At 44.3% G+C, this 22,391-nt stretch overlaps 1 protein-coding gene across 1 annotated transcript in view; it reads left to right on the top strand.

Moving 5' to 3' along the window:
• Positions 1-22,391, top strand: part of MROH9 (maestro heat like repeat family member 9) — a 33,594-nt gene that overhangs the window by 6,515 nt on the left and 4,688 nt on the right. Inside the window, exons 7-19 of the mRNA XM_015586142.1 lie at positions 1,097-1,232; positions 3,243-3,367; positions 6,245-6,394; positions 9,731-9,885; positions 11,964-12,129; positions 13,237-13,379; positions 14,394-14,531; positions 16,051-16,171; positions 16,858-16,995; positions 17,603-17,779; positions 20,158-20,310; positions 20,413-20,529; positions 21,114-21,216. Of these exons, the coding sequence (XP_015441628.1) occupies positions 1,097-1,232; positions 3,243-3,367; positions 6,245-6,394; positions 9,731-9,885; positions 11,964-12,129; positions 13,237-13,379; positions 14,394-14,531; positions 16,051-16,171; positions 16,858-16,995; positions 17,603-17,779; positions 20,158-20,310; positions 20,413-20,529; positions 21,114-21,216 (1,822 nt within the window). The remainder of the gene's footprint in view (positions 1-1,096; positions 1,233-3,242; positions 3,368-6,244; positions 6,395-9,730; positions 9,886-11,963; positions 12,130-13,236; positions 13,380-14,393; positions 14,532-16,050; positions 16,172-16,857; positions 16,996-17,602; positions 17,780-20,157; positions 20,311-20,412; positions 20,530-21,113; positions 21,217-22,391) is intronic.

Below are 22,391 nucleotides of genomic sequence, written 5' to 3'. Positions count from 1 at the left end.
AGCAATCCAAAAATGATCATGTTTGTACAAGTATGTGAGTATGTGCTTAGAAATGTTCAGAAAGATAATAGATGAAAACATATGAACGACGGAAGTTTAGTAATGCACTATCGTCTTCTAGTTTGCCTTCCTGCAATTATTAGCGTGGCCATTGCCTTACGCCTTCACAAACACTGAGCTATTATTGGACCTTTTCGTTGTTTCCTTTCAGATGGAGAAGAAACATTTATTTAATAACTGCCAATATTTACGGAGGTTTTCTATATTTTGAATGACATCGTCGCTTGCCTTTTAGATATTTATGAACATGTCTCATTCTACGAATCCTTGTATACTCAGCCTCTTTCAGTCACAGTCGTAAGGTTCATTGACCCCTGCACACAGCGCACGCCTCGACTGTGAAAGCATTAATGTGTAAATTCACATGTGCAGCAGAAGGCTCTCATACTTTGTCAAGGGTTCCTGGCTATCACTGAGATTTTTTTTGACAAGCCAAGCCGGGGATGATCTATCTCTCTGTTCTGCAATGTTTGCTAACAGCCAGCAGGGGGAAGCACACCAGCATTTTCCAGACTAGGGAAACCAAGAGCTTATCACAGTCATGGAAGCATAAAACAATGCCAAGTTAACTTTCTCTTTAAATTATGTCTTCTAAAGATGGTCAAGTCAGTGAAATTAATGGGGGTGGGGAGATATATACATTTTAAAAATCAAAAGTATTATTGATCACTTAAAAGCGAAGCTTCCCACAGGCCAGGTCTGTAAATCTCTATGACCCATAATTAATGAAGATGTGTCCTGCCTTGTGACTCCATTCTCACTGGATAAAGACTTTTCTTCATTAATCTCCCTAGCCTAGGTCTTTCAGTCTCAGGGGCTCTGTCCTATGGAACAATCTTGACTATCATTCATATTACATTGGAAAAAAAATTTCGTAGTGATATTTCTCTCACGTGACCCACATGTCCATCAGGCTGAAGAAACCGCTTCACTCGAAGAATGTCTGTCCCTTCCGTTAAACGATTCTAGAGGTCTGAAGCAGACGTTTAATGTCGACTCCGCGTAGCAACGAATCTTCTCTTTTGTTTTCCGTTAGACAAGGGTGGACACTCCATGTCTGGGGGCCCTGGCAGCCGAACTCTCTCTTTTATGTTCCCATACTGACCCGTCAATCACACAGCAAGCATCCTTCGGAATGTATCACCTCCTCTGCATTGCAAAGTGTCAGCATGGTAAGAGTCGCCTTCCTCTCTAAATGTTACTAAGGGTCTGTAACTAAGATCAGAACAAAACCCAGTAAAAACAGAAAGCAGAAGAACGATAAGAGAATAGCAAGGGAGCCAAAAGTAGGTTCTTTGAGAAAATTAATGTGGGTGGGATTAGAGAGAAGATACCAATCACCAATATCAGGAATGAGAGAGAGGAGATCGCGAGAAATTTTACGGGTATTAAAAGAATAATAAGGGATATATGCAGATGATGTATTACAGGATTGTACATTTGAAACTTATAGAATGTTATTAACCAATGTCACCCCAATAATTTAAAAATTAATAATTGATAATAATTTTAATTAATAATTTAAAAATATTGATTATCTAGATGCAAAAAAAGAACTTTGATCTATATCTCATACATATACATAAGCTAATTCAAAACAGACCATAGGGCTAAATGTAAGACCTAAAACTATGAAGCTAGAAAAAAACCTTTGTACCTTGGATTAGGCAAAGAGTTCTCAAATACAACACCAAAAGCATGACTCACAAATGAAAAAAAAAAAATGATACAGTAAGTATTTCTACTCTTTGAAAGACACTGCTAAAAGAATAAATAACTCACAGACTGGGAGGAAATATTTGCAAGCTACATATCTGATAAAAAGACTTGTACCCGGAATTTAAAAAGAATACCCAAAACCCAGCAAGAAAACAGACAACCGTGTTAGAACATGATAGTAGTTCTGAAGAGTCGCTTCACCAAAGAGGCACAGACGGCAAAGAAGCACATCAAAAGATGTTCAACATATAGTCGTAAAAGACATGTAAATTACAACTGCAACGACGCATCACTACTCACCCATCAGAATGTCTAAAATTGAAAAGACTGACCATCCCACGTGCTATGAGAGATTCGAAGGAACTAGCAGTCTCACATATTGCTAGAAGAACAGAGAAATGGTTCGAAGACTTGGGAAAATCATTTGGCGGTACCCTAAAAAGTTCAACACACATCTACCATATGATCCAGTTATTCTACAATTTAGTATTTGCCTAAGAGAAATTAAGACGAATACTGATAAAAAGACTTGCACATGCACGTGGAGAGCACCTTAATTTGTAACAGCCCAAACCGGAAGCAAACTAAATGTCCATCAGCAGGAGAGGGGATAGACAGATGACGGTGCACGCGTACGACAGAATAGTATTCATCCATAAAGAAGAGAGAACTGCTCATACATGCAACGGCATGGATGCGTCACAAATCATTTTGCAGAGCAAAATATGCCAAACAACAGAAGAGTACGTCCTATAAGACTTCACTTACATAAAATCAGAAAATGCAAGCTTAACAGAAAGCACGTCAGCGGCTGCCTTGAGATCAAGGGGTGGGGACAGGGAGCAGGTGTGAGGGGTTACGAAGGGACGTGAGGAAACTTTTGGAGACGATGAAACGTCTTGTTTTACTGTGGTGATGTTTTCACGAATGTATGCATAGATGAAAACTTAGCAAATTTAGACTTTCAATATGTTGTCTGTCATTTACACCTCTCTAAAGCTGTCGACAAACAAACAACTCATTTAAAACCTCCCTTCTCTGGAACTAAAGATACCTGCCCCTGAAGCTTTCGTCAAGCGTGCCTGGCCCACCTGCCACACCGCAACCCTGGCCCTCAGCAAAACGCCTGCCAGCCTGCCCCTCCGCCAACACAGTCCCACGCAGCAGCAGCTTTTCTAGTGCCCTGACCAATGCATTTGATGCTTGAATGTGTTTGACATCTGGTCAACCTGTTAAAATGATCTATATTCGTCATTCATACTTCACGGAGGCCTCTTAGCCACTTACTGAACTCTGGGTCAGTGCTCTCGTAATAGTTTATGTCACTGAACTACCACAGAGCATTAAATATTTAGAAATCTTCAGCTCTCCAGAATTGGTCAGGAAGAGGAAATTAGAAATAGTAATGTCATAGAAGGAACTGGTGATCACATAAAAAATTTTACCTCTTTTCTTTAATACAGCGGAACTTATGAAAAATGAAACTACAAGGCATGATAAGTCTGGTGATTCCTACCTCCTGTATCCTTTCTCCAAAGTCGAATTCCTACCCAACCTCTTGAAACAAGACAAAGTCAACATTGCGCAGGTAACTTAGCCTCTGCTTTACCGTGTGGCTTTCGTTTCATGGGTATTATTACTCTGAGTGACAACTTCTTTCAACGAAATTTATGTTTTAATAATTTTTCTATTTTTTTAATTCCATGAACAAAGAACAAATGATACGTAGAGCATTGGCTTTCTGCTTTTTATCTCTAATAATAAGAATTGTGCCTATTATTCCTGAATATAGCGATTTATATTATTTTATTTAATTCTTACAGAATACAAACGAGGGGGGTGTTTCTTAAGTTAAGCTTTTTGTTTGGCTAATGAGTCGTTAGAGACGAGGAACTTCTGATTTTTTTAGCAAAATTCATGGAGTCACCAATTAACAAACTTTCAGTACTAACGTGATTTAAGTTTTGTTTTCATATAAAAAAAAACTATTAAAATTTTTTAAACTTTAAGTGATAAACCTCAGTATCGAGTAGTTTTTACTTTGACCCAACTCTCTCTATAGCTCTGTATACTCTCTCACCTTCTTCAAAGCACATGGGCTTATCCGGATGCGTGAGAGGTCACTCGGCACTGAAACCCAGGTCAGGGTGTCCCACAGATGGCCTTCTAGCTACACCCACTGAAAAGATCGCTCAGCAAACACCTTCGGGCCAGCTCGTTTCTCGAGTCGAGAGGGCCTTATGGTTCCTCCTAAAACTACAAATGTAAAGCAATGCCCTTCTCTCCAGCGGCTGAGGTAGACAGAACTGTGGGAGGCTGAGGGGCTGCAGAACTGAACCATCTCACATAATATGGTCAAAACTCCAATAGCAGAGCTATCTCCGACATGCACCTGCATGAGGGTGCGTCTTTCAAAATCAAGCGTTATTCTTAATCCGCCTCCTCTCAGAAATCACAAGGCTGGCTGGCTATCGAGTTATCCATTCACATGAAGAAACCAGGCCTCTGTATAGGTTTGCCAGAAAATCCTTCTACATCCTTCCTTCCTCCACTCCAGTATCCTGGAAGTGAAATCCTGAGTGCCACAGGTGGGCTCGCGGGCCTGGGACGGGGGCCTTCTCCGAGTGGTTCGTGAGGCTCGCTGTTGCCACTTGCAGGCTGGGGTCCTCTCTTATCTGAATTTAATGTCCGTCAGACTTAGAATTCTCTGGATTTGGGAAGAGGGCAGGCGCCTGGGTCCCTGTGTTCATGACCTGTTATTTAGTTCCTAGCTGTGAGACCAACGCAGGCCCAGTGCTGGCAGGTGTGCAGGCACAGGAGCCGGAAAACTCTGAGGCGGGGACTTTCAGAGGCAGACTGGAACCAAGGGGTGAGACAACCTCAGGTTGTCGTAAGAGACCAAGGAAGTCAAAACCTGAAGGATGCAAATGGGAGGAGAAGCAGCGAGAGTTTTAGCCAAGAGAGCTGGAAGCAAAACGCCATTAAATGGGTGGATTAGACTGGAGCGGGGGTGACAGTTCACACACTAAGGGACTCTTCTTCTGTACAGTGACCAGTTATGAGGAGACATTGTCTTCTAAAGGAGCCACAAAGGGCCATGAAAGTGTCACAGACTAACCCTCCCCCGCCCCGACCAAAACAAAAAATTCGCACCAAATAAATTAGTAATCTCACTCATGGGAATTTATAAAAAGGAAATAACTCAAAATAAGATGGCCATAAGAAGAGGTTCTGCACAGATGTAGGATGTTTTAAGAAAAACTGAAAAATAAATGTCAACTTGTGGAATATCAAGTTAACAGTATATTGTGCAGCCGTCACAATGAGTAGCATCAAGAACACGTAACCTCATGTTATACTAGCAAGAGACAGGAGGAGTTCAAGGTGCCCTCCAGAGAACCCAGCCTATGTGGCTGGTATGTTTCTGAAGAGTTACGTGTAGGTCACGTGTTACAAAGCGAGGCCTGCCGTTCGCTTACTCTGCCGTCATGCCTGTACCTTCGCGTGACAGAACTTCAAACACTAAGCTCTCCGCTTCACTAGGAGCTGCTTTCCTACGACGTTGACACAGACGCTGAAATAAAACATCTTGTCGAATAAACAAACACTCGAAAGAGAACGTCCTCTTTCTGATGGTTTTTAAAGTTCAGCATCTTATATAATTAAATCTGGCTTTCTTAAAATAAGGCAAACTATGGCATTCAGTTCATGTCACCACGCCTTAGTGACCCCCCCTAACTTTCATCCATAGCCACCTAAGGATACCATCTCTCACCCCTCTGCCCAGGCTTGGGGAGCCTGGCGGCTGCCCACCTCCACTCAGACCTTAGTCTGCCCAGAAAGGGTCCGGCTCCCTCTCTTTAAAGGGCTGCAGGAGAAGGGGTTGTTTGAACTTAGCTCTGACTGTTTGAGCTGAGTCCCGGATACGTGGGCCTTCTTTCTCTCCCTGCTGCTTGATCCCTCCCTGGGAAAGAGAAAAGTCCATGCCCTAGAATCACCCCCTTGCTCCTCCGAGTCTTCTCCAGATCATGCTTGCTTCTGATCTGAGCAAGATCATTTCCAAAGCTGAAGACGTTTACGATACTCCCTACTATCTGAAGGGCAGAGTTGGAGTAAAGTCCATATTTGACAGTTCCTCTTAATTTGAGTAGCACGGTTTTCCACTTTGCCCCCAGAGCTGACTTACTCAGATGGAAAGGTTTTAATTGCTTTAAAAATCAGATGAAACGCACACACAGGATTTCGTTTGAATTACAGTCATCTTAATACCAACACATTCGTAAATTATAATGTTTAACATTTTTAAACAGAGGAGGAGGCCCACAACAGCAAAAGCGCTTAGAGTCCATGACAATCACATGGTCCTGCCCGGCCCTGGAGTGTCCCCGAGATGTCTCGAGTCAGCCGTCTTTCCTAGGCTGATGTGGGTGAGGCCCAAGGTCATGGTTCTCTCTTCTGGTTTCAGAGCGTAGGACAAAGCTTACTGCCGTCCTTGCTGACTGACTTTGTGTGGCGTCTCTTGACGAAACTCTCCGCACCGGACAGTACAATTGCATTTGAGGCGGCCATCCTACTGAAGCTGACTCTGGAGTACCACGCCCCCAAGGTCACCATGGTAAGAGGCGTGACAACAAGCAGGGGTGCCCGGAGCTGCTTTTCTACAGCGCTGTTCTTGCCTTTGCTCTCTGCCTACTTCAATCATATTTATTCCTTGACATTGCACCATTACGCCGCTTTAATCGAATGAGGCTTTTTTGGGGGGGTGAAATATTTCAAGCGCGCAGACGAGTTCAGAAAATAGTATAGCGAACACTACCCACCGATCATGCCAAATCCTATTTTGCCATATTTCCTTCAAATTTGTGAAAGAAATACAGCAACAAGAGAACAGTTCAGCAATGATTGAAATCACCCCTGTGACCGGTAAGACAGTTCGCCAGGCCCCTCAGCTCGCTGGAGCGCTGGCTGCCTAGTTCATGGGGCCCATGCTAAATGAAGTGGAGGGCTTCGTCTTCAAAACATAGGGGGAAAGTTCCACGAAAGGTACAAACATATGAAATTTTTTTTGTTTCCGCTACAGTTTCCCTCTCTCTCTCTCTCTCTCTCTCTCTCCCTACCCCCCTTTTTTTATGATGCTTTTATTTCCTATTTAATGTCTAAGTAAAAAAAACATGAAAATTTTAAATAATTAACGTGAATTTTACCATCCATCTTTATATTGTATAATATCAGTTATAGATATAAATCTAGAAGCACTTAAGAAAATAATGCAATTCACGCTCGCCCAGGGACATGCTTTTCACTTTTTTTAGAGCAGGAACACTCCATGGAACTGACCCCGCTGATCTTATTTCTCGTCTCGTCATTGACACATTCTAGCGACACTCTCTACCCTCAGCTTCTCAACGAGTAGGCAAAAGACTGAAAGGAAAAGGGTTATGGGTCCCCCATCTTTCTCTTCCCCTCTGTGTCATCCTTTTCACCTTAGGCGATTGTCCTAGACTTGCTGTGATTTCCCACTAGATCCCTTCCTACATGTCATGGGTCCTCGAGAATTCTGTGGCCTTAGGGTGTCACACGCATGCTCCCTTGTGCCACGGGACTTCGCTTACAAAACACAAGCTCGAAGATAAGATGACTGAAACTATCAAGATGGCAACGGCAGACCTTTGAGCAAAGCGAGGGGCCCTCTGAGTGTGGGAGGCGGGTCACGTGCGCGTGAACCAGCCCTGACGGTGCTGAGCGGGTGGAAGCTCAGCTCCCCCTCCTGATGTGGCAGTGTTAAGAGACAGAAGGCCAATCGAGAGCTCGTTACTCGGGAGGGACACTTCTAGAATTCCCGATGCTGCCGCAGACACGAGGGAGCATCCCAAAGGGAACCGAGGGGGCCGCGGGAGGGTGACAGTCCTCTTCTTGACAAAATAAAGTTCTCATGCACTGAGAAACGGAGGTGACATAGAGCCATCCCTTGTCCCTGGAGAGGAAGAGAAGCCAAACAGAAAAGCAGATGTGTAGAACTAACCGACGCTGCAGTAAAATCGTTAAACGCAGAAGAAAAAACTCACCAAAAATGGGATTCAGCAACGTAGCGCCACCCCCAGCCGCCACGGGCAATTGAACTACCAAATACAGTGGACCCTGCCTTTAGTGAGATTCTAAAATCAGTTATAATGAGAAATTCTGTAGGACTAAAATTATCCCTGGAAATGGCCCAAATGTCACCGATAGTGCGTGGCCTGATTATCTCTAAAGAAAGCTAACATAGCAAGTCTTTCCTTGAGGGTGAAAGGAGATCTCCCTTTCCATCACTGAGCAGACGGCGGCGTAGCTGGCTTGTCTGGGGGGCAGGTTGCATTTAGAGGAGGAGCGGGAGGAGGAGGAGGAGAAAAGGTTCTAAACCCAATGGTTAAGAGGTTCGTGGAGAAGAATAACGGTCTGATGTCTTCCTCTTCACATTCACCTGGAAGCACAGGTGGCAGGGGGAACGTCCCGCACTGCTCGACACCTCGCTTTTTTCCTTGTGTTTGCAGTAGAGGGGTGTGCACGGATACCTGGACACTATATGACTCCATAACAACGGAACATAAATGTACGTCGACCAACTTTTCAGCGTATGGTTTCCGAGGAGTATTTTCAAAATAAGAAGTGGGGTGATCTGGGTAGATTAAATCTGATGTTGAATTCCTCAAAAAAAATAAAAATGGATATACCTTTTGACCCAGCAATTGCACTTCTGGGTATTTATCCGAAGAAAACCAAAACAATAATTTGTAAAGATCTATGCATGCCAATATTCATGGCAGCACAATTTACAATAGCCAAGATATAGAAGTGCCCATCAACAGATGACTGGATGAAAAAAATTATGGTTCCATATACAATGGAATATTACTCAGCCATTAAAAAAAATGCAATCCTACCATTTGCAATGAATGACATGGATGGACCTAAAGGTTATTATGCTGAATGAAACAAGACAGAGAAAGATAAACACCATAAGATTTCACTTATATGTGGTATCTAAGGAACAAAAAGAACAAACTAATCAAAAACAGACTCACAAATATAGTGGACAATTTGGTGATGGACAGAGGGGAGGGGAGTTGGGAGGCTGGGAGAATGGGGTGAAGGGTTAAAGAAGGACACATTAGTAGTTGACATTTGGTCACGGGGATGGGGGCCACGGCAGAGGGAACGCAGTCAGCATTAATGTGATGGCTAAGTGAAGGGCCGGGGAGAGAGGGAGCAATTGGGGGGATCGTTTGTGAACATTAAGATGTCTAACCAATGTACTGTATACATGAAACTAATTTAAATAAATAAATTTAGTTTTTAAAAATCTGATGCTGAATATACAACCATTGGTTTGAGACGAATTCCAGATCCACCTACAAGTCCCCTTGTTCAAAAATGAACAAAAAAAAAAAAGGGAAAAAGAAAACGAACATGGGGCCTATAACTATGAATTCATAAGATCGTGATTCAGCGTTCACTGCCCCGGGCCATTCCTCAACACTTAGTTCCTCGCCTCACCATGTAGACTCGAATCTTCTTTAGCTGTCCGATTTTCTGCATAGATAGCTCCATGTTATTTTGCTCCATTATTTTGACTTTCTCCTTAAAGCATTTGAATTATACATGTGATTTCTATATTGAGCTTGTGTATGTTACCTTATAAAGTCTATCTGCCCAAAATAAAAGTTTTTTTTAAAAAAAGGGGTATTTTCCACTATCAATAAATGCACAGGTTTATTCCTCATCCAAATACATATTCTGCATTGTGTAGATTATTCACACACATAAATAATCTTTCCGTTAGTACTTATTTGTGTGTTAACCACTGCCTTGGTCATTTTGATAAGGACTGAATTCTTAAGTCCAAGAAATGCCTTGGTGTAGAGGTGACCATGGAACAGGAGACTCTCGTGAACCTATGAATTTACTTTTCCAGGTGTCTAAGATTGTGGATGCCATTTATAAGCAGTTGTGCCAAAATTCTTCTCACATTATGAAGCATGCTATGTTGCACGTCATCACCCTGTTGACAAACGCATCACCTAAGAAGGTCATCTTTCAGCTAATGGACTACCCAGTCCCAGCCGACGAGTAAGGCCCAGTCCCCACCCCTTCTGCAAGGGTTTGCTCACAGAGTCCAGAGTCAGACAGGCCTGGATATGTCAGGTCTGATTTCTTTTTTTCTGAAAAATATCTATTTCTGGATGTAGGATGACTGCAAGGCTTAAATAAGATTGTATGTGTTACTCACTTCCTCGTACAATACCTGGCACACAGCAGACCATCAAGAAATGTCGCTATTATTTATCTGAGACTTTAAACTGTGTTCTGCATATATATATCCCATAGGAGCAAACCTCAAAGTGAAAATGAGTTTTTCCCCCGACAAGTGATACAATTCATAGTGGTTTTTTTTCTCGTTTATAAAAGATAGATGTAAGATAGTCCCACCCGCCAAAAAAATAATGAAACATTAGAAATTCCCAGATATAATTAGGAGTCTCCTATCCCTTGACCGTTTATGCAAAATTCATGACCCAAGATTACCAGAAATATTTAAGACGAACGCCAGTGTGAGCGTATGAGAGCGTGGCTCTAACAGGCACATTAGAAGAGATTAGTAAATGACGTCCACTCGTCACTATAGTTTGTATATTGGAAAGGAAGGTGTGACTTCTCTACTATTACTAGAGAAAAAGGCAGGAAGTGACATGGAATAGATCCAGGCTTCGGAAACAAATGACCCTGAACTCCATCCCAGTTATGCTAGTTTCATAAACTCCTTGGTCTTCGATCTTCTCTTCTGTGAAATTAGGGACGTTCTTTTTGGCTCTAAAGCTGTTCCATGGATTGAATGAGTGAGTGTCTGTGAAAGGGCATCAAAATCAACAAAATGCTCAGCCAAACTGTGACGGACTTCCTTTTTCCAACTGAAAGATCGTACTTATTTAGGAGGCTTCATTTCACAACGTGTTTCACGACTCAGAAAATCCCTGGAAACTAAAAAATGTTCATAAGACTCAGTGTTTTCTCATTCAGGAACTAAATGAGAAAACCATGTGTAAAATATTAACAGACTTCAAGCGTTCTGTTGAGGAGAGTATGCCCACGCGGATATAAGATGACAGTTCCAACGAATCTAGTATAAACTATACCGAGGAGGTACACAAAGCAAGCTCATTAAGTCGGGTGAGCTTCATTAAAATAGTCCCTGGTAGGTCTTGTGCATTAGTAGTAGATAAAGAATGAAGTAGGAAAGAGGACTTGGAGTTAAGCTAAATAAAAAAAAAAAAACAGAAAAGAGGACGCGATCGGCCGGAGGTATGAGCAAGAGATCAGGGAAGGAGCGGGGCACATGACGTTGGATGTGCGTGTGGTCTTCAGCCTGCTTCTAAGGGGCAGGAGCAGTTGAGTAAGGAGTAATGTCCATGTTTGGGGAGACCAGCCCCCCATATTAGGAACCTAAATATGGAGAGACTGAGCGATGGGGTTCGGAACCCAGCATGGATCGACAAGGTATCAGAGATACACCTGCACAGAGGTGCGTAGCGGTTAATGAGTGATGGCAAGAATAATCTCGAAGAGTGGCCAGGTGTGCACGGAAAGGGGCTGGGGGCCTGGACATCCTATCACATCTGGGTCACTCATTTGGCAAATGGCTCACTCCTCCGAGCCATGAATTTTAATTTTTTAACTTTAAATTTAATTGTCTAGTTTTTAAACTTGTGTAGTTTTTTTTTTTACCTATCCTTTTTTTTTTCAGTCAGCGTATTTATTTACATATTAATTTGTATTTCCATCCCAGCTTTTTAAATATTCTGCTACATCTGGGCAGACAAGGTCACGAAGAGGGAGGAACAGAGTATGGGATGCAGAAAGCCGATCAGTTCTTGATATTGAACTGAACAGACATTTAAACAGCAGTCAGAAATGAACGGGTGGACTTGCAGGCTGTATTTTTATTATTGAAATTCTTCCTCTGTTTTCAAGAGATGCGATGGGATCATTTGGGAACAGGAATATTAGCTTGTTTCGGACTTGTCTGCAGGGTCTTTTTGGCTATAGAGAGCTGTAAGACCAAGGCAGGTTCCCGATTCGAGTCACAGTATTAAGTCAGAGATGAAACACTTATGATTCTGACTTGGGGGGGGCGGGGGCGGGGTTTGCAGCACTTTGATAATGATGTGGCACGCGGCCGGCTCTGAGTCCAAAGTGGCCCCTCAAGTGCTGAAGACAATCCTGTTAATACTGAAAGGGAAGCCTGGGGAAATGGAGGACTACGTAATGGAGAGAAGACGCCTCTCTATCGATTCCACGAACATGATGCCCGTGGCGGTAAGTAACGCAAGCGTTCCTCTCCCCTGGTGGCGTCTTCCTGACCCGGAAACCTCTACCTACCTTCGCACCCAGTCCTGCTCCGGTTCATTCATTCACCCAGCACGTATTTATCGAATCCTACTCTGTGCCACTCCCTGTTCGTGACGCTTACGTGCTGGTGAGAGGTACAGACACCGAACTGAAAAATACGCCGTGTGTCAGATGACAGGGAGCTTCGAGGAGATGCAAAGTGCCATGGGGGACAGCCAGTGCTACCGGGAGGGTTCCGGTGAGCTGGTCGGGGCGGGCCTGTCTGCCGAGCTCATGTCTAATCAGAGACCCGAGTGAGCTGAGGAAGTGGCCCTTGTAGATATCCGACCAGCGGATCTAGACAGAGAGAAGGGACAAAAACGCTGTGGTGATGGGAGCTCACCCCGTATGCCACTGGGGAACAAAAGGAGGGCGAAAAATCTGGGGAGAATTGAGCAAGGGAGGCGGTGCAGGAGGTGGTATTGGAGACGCAGCCACCTGCTCGATCGTATGTTTATAGAACTGCGAAGGCCTAATCTCACTTGTATCCGTTGCTATACATCTCCCGAGGACCAAAACCACCACTCCGGGTAGTAAATTCGAGACTTACAGAGATGTCATAGAAAAAAGCGGACACTGCCCCGCCAGTGTGAGGTGGAGAGACGTGCTTCTCTGAGGTGGGCATTCCGGTGGTCAGCGGGCTGAGTGATGTATTAGTGGCCTGACCCACGTCCCCTTGACATCTCACTGCCCTGGGCTGTCCAAGCACAGGGAGTGTCTGGTTATCGCTAGGCCTGGTCTTCGCCGCCGCAGATGAAGGGGACCTTGGGAAGCAGCTCACTCCCCGCTGATTTGGCAGAAGGGGCTCTTCTCCGGGGGCTTGGGGAGCCCAGTACCATAGAATGCTTGGCACGTTCCTGAGTCAAAGCGGACTGGGTAGCTGTTACTGAAAGAATACGTGTTCATACCTCTGGCTCCTTCAAGGAGGTCGGGGCGGGGGACGGTGGCAGAGTCCCGCCCCTGCCCCCTCACAGAGGCTGACTGGGTTGAGAGGAAGAGCCTTCTGCCCCTGACGCCTTTTCTTCTCGCTTGCAGGCATCCCAAGCCCTGTGCACCTTGCTGCCCGTCGCTTCTTACAAGAAGGCGGTGGCCGAGCTCTTCCCTGAGCTCTTGATGGCTCTCATGCTTCAGCTCTTTTATAGCAGCCACATGAGTATGGTGGTAAACGACGGTCTTTTGTAAGCGAGTAGTGGTTATTTCAGATTGAATAAGAGATAAGCTCCTGGCTGTCAACTATTTCTACCCCTTGGGTTCTCGCAGAAGCCTTTACAATCTCTTGTGCAGGGTATTCGTTGATTAGCTTCACTCTGCTCTGGAGGGTAATATGCCTTCGGCAGAGCGACCATCCTGAGTGCCCAGAAGTTAGCGAGGACCGTCCTCGAGTGCATGTGCAGGATACGAGGAACCACGCCCGCAGAACGCGGTTGGTTCCCACGGTGGTGGCAAGCCAGCGGGTGGCGGGTGCAGGGAGCAGAGACCCAGAGCGGCCGCGCCCTAGCTTTGCCACGTGCTCACCTGCAGCGACCGCTCCGGGCAGGTGTACGAGCGAGATAAAGTAACGCGCACGATGTGCTTTGTGATTAGCGGGCTCATGATGCTCGCAGCCGCTCTGTCCACGTCGGGTGAGGCTCAGCTCTCCCGGGTGACCCGAGACAGCACGGTTAGCTTCGCTGTTCTCCAGGAAAACCTGGCCCCAGCCGTCTGCTATGTGCCGTCGTCTGGCATAGACTCCTAAGGCAGGCAGAACTCAGGAACCGTCAGTCCGGGTGATAGTTAATCCACTCTCTGGCTTTCAAGCGGGCATATGTTAAGCCATCCGAGTAAATGAGAACAGATCCTATTTATTTAAAGCATCCAAGGAAATCAATAGACACCTTGAGCGAGTTATCACATCGTTTACCAACTTTCGCTAATAAGCCGTTAAGCTAATAAACGAATACGCTGCTCTGGGATGCATCCTGGATGGCATATGCCACTATCTCACTTGAGGCCCACGGACTTCCCATGCACTGGCCGTCAGGGGAGGGGAGGAGCATTTAGCAAGCAGTCGGTCGCCTGTCAGACATTCCCTTTCCCCAGACCGCCATCCTGCCCAAGATTTCCCAAAGGAAGAGGCGGGTCCCCCCTGCACTTAGCTATGCGAAGGCCACCGTCGGGACCCGCGGTGACTCTGCTCTTCTCCGGGGCCTTAGCTACGCTCGGGATGCCCTGCAAGTGCTGCTGAATTGCTCTGGGCTGCAAGAGGTGGAGGTCGCCCTGAAGAAAAGGAATTGCTGGAACCAGTTTTCCCACGAGCTGTTTCACCACCATGGGATCTACCTTGTGGCCAAGTAAGAGCGGGGGCTGCAGGGGGCCCTGGCGCTGTCCCGCCTTCCCCGCCGTACATCGGCTGAGCCACGGGGGCGCCCAATCGATGTCCTCCAGCGTCTGAATCTCCCCTAGTGATCTCAATCGTCATTTGATTTCCACTCCCCTTATTGCGAGGAGCTTACACGTTGGGGTAGCTCTCTCTTTCCTTGCCCTCTTACCTGATGATCCAGACCCACGGTGGCCTCCCTCCGCGGGATGGGCTTCTCTCTCAGACACGACAGCTAGAGGTCATCTGCTTCTCCCTTCCTCTGTCGCTCATGGATGCCCACACTGCAAGCATCAGGCGGTTGTGCGTGTCCTCCCTCCCACCCTCCGCCACTCGAAGAAGGGTTCGATAAAACCTATGCTCGACGAGACAAATAAATTTAGGAACGTATAATGAAAGAGGACTTTTTTCTTGTACTAGAAAGCTATTTTTCCCTCTAGATAGCCTGTTAGTAAATAGCAAGCTTCTCATTACGGGGATCAGAGTTTGTGGTCGAAAATCAAGATACGTGCCCTTGACAACATAACGGACCGTCCGATGATGTGACTGACCCAGAAAAGACATTCCACATGGTCTCTGGGCGCCTGGTGCTTTTCAAGTAGATTCTCATCTGCACACAGATTTCGGGAATGCGGCGGGTTTTGTAAGAGTAGTGCGCCTGCAGAAGGTCACTACTTAAGAGTCCCTCGATCCTCGGTAACTCTGGGTCTTCGTACTCAAAGTGAGGGCGACAGACCAGCAGTGACAGCAACACCTGGCAGTGAAAACTACGGAATCTCATGGCCCACTCCAGACCTTCTGAATCAGAATCCGCATTTTAGCAGGATGGCCGGCTGAGCCGTACTCCCGTTAGAGTGTGAGAGGCACTCGTTTAGAATGCCAACCTCGAGTTTTCAAATGGTATCTCTGTCCCATCATCCTTCCCAACCCTGTCACTAGTGACTGGATCCAGGCCAGTGTGTCAGCACAACTGTGAGCCTGGCCACCACCCAAGTGGGTGACGGAAAACAGCTTAGTGAGTCGGGGCTCACTGCCTCTTCTCCAGGGCGGCCCCAAACTCTCTTCTTTATGTCATTCAAAGAGAGGACTGGACTCAAAAACCACAGAGGTGACCTGAGTGGCCATCTTGAACTGCCAAGATGCTGGTTTTACACGCTTTCTTTTCTCTGCCTTGGGCCTGGCATTGGTGGCAGCTTGTGGTAACCCAGGGCGTTCTCTTCTGTGGTGCAGGATGGGAGACGGGAAAGAGCACCGACGTCGACGAAAGAGATGCTCTCAGTGACCCAGTGAGCCGGGTATCTCTGCTTCCCCAGAGTCCGTGCAGAATTTTCCCTGGGCTGCCGTTTGCCTTGGATCAGGGAGCGTTAGAGAAATCTTTCTTATTGTCGGAGTGGGACAGAATATAAGGACAAGAACTGTCTCTTTCCTACCATGAGCCTTTGTTGATGCAGGAAGTGGCTTGATTCTGTTTGCTAATCTCTTCTCCTCTACAGAACCCTTGGCGACTATAACTTTCCACAGTTCCCTGAGACCTTGCACTATCTCTACAAGCTCTCGGTGGAAGGTCCGAAAAGGTCCGAGGACAGTGTCATCACCGTGATTTTCCTCACCGAAGTGAGTTTTATTGGAAGACTGTGAACGACTGAGTCCTCACTCCCTTTCTTCACCCAAATGCAAATCAAGACCTCTGTCTCCCTCTCCGAATACTGATTTTTCCACAAGTTCGGACAATAACAGATGTCTGCGTTTGAGGGGGTGGAGATAGATCTGGGTTTGGAGACGGTCATCCCTTCAGCCTACTCTAGGAGTTGGCTTTTATTATTTCCTTGGGGGTGTGAATTTGCACAAACATTAATTATTCTTGTAGTACCAGTTCACATATCTCTATATGCTCGTTAAAGTATATAGAGAGAGACAGATGCCAGCCAGGAAATGTAGAAAGAATGCCAGAAGTAGAAAATCACCATTTTGCAAGTCCCGATATAATAATGCATGAAGAAAAAAAATCATCAAGGAATTTTAAAATCATCATGCGAAAGGTTTTGGGAGCCAACAGAATACTCACGCGGCACCAAATCATCACCCCACATATCAATTACTAATTATAAAATGAAAATATGCCTGTCCCATTTGCTGTGTGGTGATGTGAGTACAGAAATCTAGTAGGAACGCAGGTATTTCAAGTCTTAGTGGGACTTGTGTCCCAGTTTTACTGAAAATGTCTCGATTTTTACAACCGAAGCAAAAATTGCGCGTTGGCCTTTACTCTGTTTACATATTCATCAGCTATTTTCTTTCAGCTTCTGAATAACTTCTTCAAGGACCCATTCCCAGAAGAATTTTTAGTTCTCTTCAGAAACTGGGTGAATGACTCCAATCCTACCGTTAGCAAACTGAGCCTTCAGAAAATCGCCAGCATGGCACCAGTGATCAACCAGGTACGTGTGTGGGTGGTTTGCATCTGCCCACACCATCGAGGTCACCATCTGAGCTTGAATATTGCTCAATGCCCTTGCTGGTGTTTTGTCGATAGGGAAGCTGGGTTGAATGGGAGGAATGTGTTAAGTCAATTTAGTGGCTTTATCACCTCGTTTACGTTTTTCCCAAAAAATCACGCATTGTACCCAGGATTTATCAGTACCTCCACACGGACACCCCTTCCAGCCTAACCCCCACACTCCCAGGTTAATTTCCCCTCCACCGTACGCACGTGCGTGCACACGAATTGCTATCTCAGAGCACTCGCTCAAGCTTTTCCTTCCACTTACGGCACGTTAATAACTGCGGTCAGAGAAGAGTAAAAGATAGCAAAACAAATAGGAAATGATAAGTTTTGAGTATGTATTACTATTGCTTTCTTCTAAATTTATAAAAATTAATGTCTATTTAATGATCAACTTACAAAATTTTGGACAATTGACTCTTGCGCGCAAACTCTAGCACTCACTGGACGCTGCCCAAACTCACGGGGGGCTGTACACCAAATGCTAGCTCAGGTTTCCTTCTGGTTCCAAATTCCCACCATTTTCCTCCTTTTACGTGTAGATAGATAATGTCTCCAGCTTTTTGCTAGCCATCCTGGATTCCTTCCTTTCCAAAGACAAGACTGTCGTAATTCGAGCTCTGCTCACCCTTCGAAGACTTCTGGGAAAACTGGACAAGGTGACCTACTCCTCTCTGTGCATCAGAATTGCTTCCAGCTACTGCCCCCTGATGGATCACGTGAGTTACACAGCTAGAGGTGTGAGATCATTAGGTTTTAGAGTTCAGCGGAAGCCCCAGCTGAGGCAATGACCTCACATCCTAGAATAAGTCAAGAGAAGATAGTCATTTTGTGCAGAGCCACCATTTACTCTCTCGAGCTAACAAGATTAGTCGGGTAATCGTTGTCTCTTTTGTTTTCTTAACTACACTATGAAAGCTTAGAAAAGTCTACCCATAAGAAAGAGAATGGAAGAATAGCCTCTGTCCTTGGATGAAAGAGGAATTGTAGCTTAGTGGCTGTGCACTGGTTAGCCCTGGATCTGGGTTTCATGATTCCAAAACCCTGTTCTGCCTCTTATGAGCTGTGAAATCTTGAGCAGGTGATTCAGGCTCTCAGTGCTACAGTCTCCTTCCTGTAAAACAGAGAGTGTGGCAGGTGTCTTGTGGGGATTAGAGATGGCATGTGTAATGCCCCGAAGGTGTTCATTGTCATACAAAACTTGAATATCTCATCAGAAAGTTGCATATTCTAAAAATTCTCATTTCGTATGGTAAATGTATTTTGGATGCTAGTAATAAGTTTTAATAAGCAAGAACACTGGTGTGCCATGGGGAATCTATTTTTAAAGACTTCTATAATGAGTTGTTTGTGAACCAGAGAATTATTTCATAGTAAATTATCTTACCAAAATTTATGTTATTAATTATTCAGATTTCACTGAAGAAGAGAGCAATATTTTAAATTACAGAAAGAAGGAATTTAGTGGCAAAATTATTTTTATAAGGACATAATGATAATAGTGGCTATATTTTTTGAGCATTTATTATGTACCAGGCACTATCCTGAGAGATTTACACACACTAACTTAGATAATTCTCTTAACAACTCGATCACTATCATCCGGGTTACATATAAGGAAACTGAAGAGAAGTGAATTTTCGGCCCATTTCACACAGCTAATAAGTATTTGGAATGTCTGTGTGAAAATCTCTATTATTTTAAAAATGAAATCATGGGGGGAAAAAGGTAAACTAAATAATCAAAACAAACCAGATGTAAAGAAACAAAATTAAAGAGAGCAGAAAGTTATCAAATAGCAATTTACCCTAAGTCTTTCCTCGGAAGTAGAGTATTTGAAAAATATTTGGGTATCAATGAACCTGTTAACTACATTTCTCCATATTAAAAGGGAAAGAAAATAATGTGCCCAAACTTATTCAACCTATGGAGAACTAAACTGGAATTTCGACAGGTACGGGGGCACAACAAAGTGCTTCCCACAGGTCTGTGCAGCCTTTTGGTGGTTAGCGTGTCATGTCTACCTGTAGCCTAAGGATACAAACAGGCAGCCCGCAGATGAATGCAATCTGCAGGTGTGCTAAGTTCAGCCCTCAAACAATAAAGTTTGACATTTTCAAACTGGGCGATTGTTCACAGAAATCTGAATTGGGAGTGAAACACCAGCAGGTCTGGGAATACGGGAGCCCACAAATGCGCTTGGCCATGGTCTGTGGGGGCTGGATGTCCTGCTCGAGAGAGGCCAGGGCTGTCCTCTGTCCCGCCTTCCATCACCTCCCTACTCTCTTCAGATGCCACCTGCTTTGTTCATTTACGTCGTGATTCAGCCCCTGCGACATCTAATTTAATTATCACTGCTTGAGGTTTGGGCTTTGATTTTTGTAATTACCTCTGGGAAGGAACATACGAAGCCATGTTAGCCATTTGTATTTTGTTGGGAATATATCTGACATATTCCTGAGAACAGAAAGGAAGAGGTTTAAAACAAATGAAATCATAAACATTTCTTAAAAAGTGGAAGTAATGTGATCTTTTCAAAAATTAAACCTCTTCCTCTGATTCGCAATTTTTCTCTTCTAGAATTTTTATAATCCAAGCACCTTCCCATTTGGCATAAGCAAGCCCTAGGGTATCAGGTTCTATGCCAGGACGCCAAGAGCTCCCACTGGTCTCACTGGCATCTCTGCAAAGGCCTCCAGCATTTGAATACAATGCTGTTACTTTGAGTATCTTTCTAGAAATCATCGCTGAGTTATACGGATGATTGCAGTTTCTATTTTTAAGACATTATTAAATACTGTCTTCCTAAATTTAAGAAACTTACTTTTCACGTTTTTTTTAATGTAATATGAATTTTGGTAACCAAAATTTATTTTAAAATCAAACAAAAAATTGACTATTTAGACCCAAAATGAATATAAATCATTCTGAAAATAAATTATAATAATTTCATATAGGTACATATATAGTATATATATTTATATGGCTTATGTACATAGACATGAATAAATATATATAAACATATACATGTACCACTGTTTAAAGGAAGAAGCCCTAGTAACGTCCTCAAAGGAGGCTTTTCTGTGCACATTCCCAGGGTAACGGAGGCATTCGGAGTATGGCCGTCCGACACTTTGGAGAATTACTCAAGGACATGAGTCACTACAGGTGGATGCTGAATCACGTGGTTCTCGGAGGCTTGGTGCCTCTGATCCTGTTTCTGGAGGACACGGAGACAAGAGTAGTTAGAGTAAGTCCCGTGACCTTGTTTTTCTTACTTTCGCAGAGAATCGCTGTGTTTTCTGTTCACAGCAGAAGGAGAGATCATTGTGGACCGTTCTCTCTTTCACAGGCGTGTAAATCTACATTAGCCATCTGTGCCTCAGAATTAAAATGGCCGATGTCGTGTTTGTTTGACGACCAAAATTACAGTTTTGAGCTGGTGGTACTCAACATCTGTAACAATCTCGTAAGTGGCCCTTCAGTGTTTACGGCCGTAAGTTATAGAAAGAGCATGAAAGGACATCCAGAGTGATGAAGAGTGGGGTGAGGACAAGGGTGGATCTTGGAGAAGGAAAACGAAGGAAAAATAATAGATGGGCGGGGACCGCTAGGGCTTGAGACCAGAGGAAATGAACATCTCCCACGTCCTCTTCCTCAACACTGGTCATCTACACACCTTCGTCCTCCACTCCGCCTGCACCGCGTGCGCTGTGGATGGGTACGCGGGCGGGCAGACGAAAAACTGGAATCATTTGCTCACCGCCTAGTGAGCTGCTCCTCTGAAAACCAGCACGAGCTACAGCAGTAGCCGAGCGGGGAGGGAAGAACACTAACCAAAGGTTGGAAACACGAGGTCGGGCTTGGGAACCCTATAATAAACTAAATAACGTCTGCGAGCAGGAGAGTAGAGCTCATACACGAACATCGCAGGGTTTAACCTGGCCCTCACGTGGTATAAGCAGCCAAGTTCTTTTCTCCGCAAGTCCCTCCGAAGGGAGCCAATGTGCTTTTTCAACCGTTGAGAGTGTTTTCTTCCCATTTTTTTCTCAGCTTATTTCCCATAAGGACTACATTACGGAGTTGATAGCTGACACCTTGGGGTTCCTCAGCAGCTCCAGAGCGTATCTGAGGAGAGCATCGGTTATTTTAATAGGTAAATAAAACTCAAAATTCTCACCGTCTAATTTGTCTTGAAAGGTAGAGCTGGAAGTCTTCCTAGAAATAAAAATACGAATCTCGTTTGTTTAGGATGGACAGCCATGTTCATGGTGATGTCTGCGATGAACAGAGGTTAATATGTGTGATGAGAATAGAGTTCTATTTTATAGTTCACGATGAGTATAGCCGTGGGCTTAAATTGTTACACAAAGTGTATTCGACATGGACGATTTCAAAATTTAAGACGGCATACCACTCACTGCTCATTATTCTCCTTCATTGCTTAAAAATCACCGCCCAAGGAGTAAGAAGAATATCTGAAAATACAAACTGTCTCCAATGAAACTTGGACATCTGTAACCAACCATAAACCACAACAGATGAGGAAGAGCTATCAAATCCAGTAAAGTCTTTTAAAAAATGGTAGGGTCAAGGGGACTGCTGGAACATTCCAAGAGATAAAGTTATTGATTTTGGTCAAACCCGACCAAACAGTATTTTCCCACTAGAGTCTCACCATGAGGATCAAAACTGACGATCTTTTATTTATAATGACGGGGAGCTCCCAACTCAGTAACAGGCTCTTCCCTTGACCCTATTTTGTACTCAGGAGAAGCAGGGACAATAAGGAATCAGAAAGTGCCAGTCACATCATTCTTGGAGAGAAGAGTCTGTCAGTTAGACAGGGTAGAAGACAAACTGAACTCTGATCAGCACTAGAGCTCACGATCTGTGTTGATCGGGGAAAAGTAAAGGAACATACACACACACACCTCTGTCACAAGAATTTCATTTCAAACCGGAAATAATCACCGCTACCCTGAACTCTACCCTCATACTTTCCACCAACTGCCCTCTGTATAAAACTGTTCCGAGATCCCAAAGTAAGTAATTGTAAAAAAGCAAAGGGCATTATCGCATTTCCAAGGGGGAAAGAGAGGAAAGAAGAAAAACACATTTTAGAAAATGACTCTATAGAGCAGATGAAAATCATAATTAGTATCTCCATGAATCCAAAACTTTTTAAAATAAAGATCTAAAGTATAGTTGCAAGCACACAGTCAGTGTGTGATGGGACAGCGAAAATACACAACCACCATCAAAATGAGCAGAAGAGAAAAAATATATATATATGTATATAAAAAATATATATAATATATTGATAACCCA

This window comes from Pteropus alecto, unplaced genomic scaffold (genome assembly GCF_000325575.1).
Source record: "Pteropus alecto unplaced genomic scaffold, ASM32557v1 scaffold101, whole genome shotgun sequence".
Classification (NCBI taxonomy): Eukaryota; Metazoa; Chordata; class Mammalia; order Chiroptera; family Pteropodidae; genus Pteropus; species Pteropus alecto.
The sequence above is the reverse complement of the archived record's forward strand: the minus strand, read 5'-3'. Positions and strand labels throughout refer to the sequence as shown.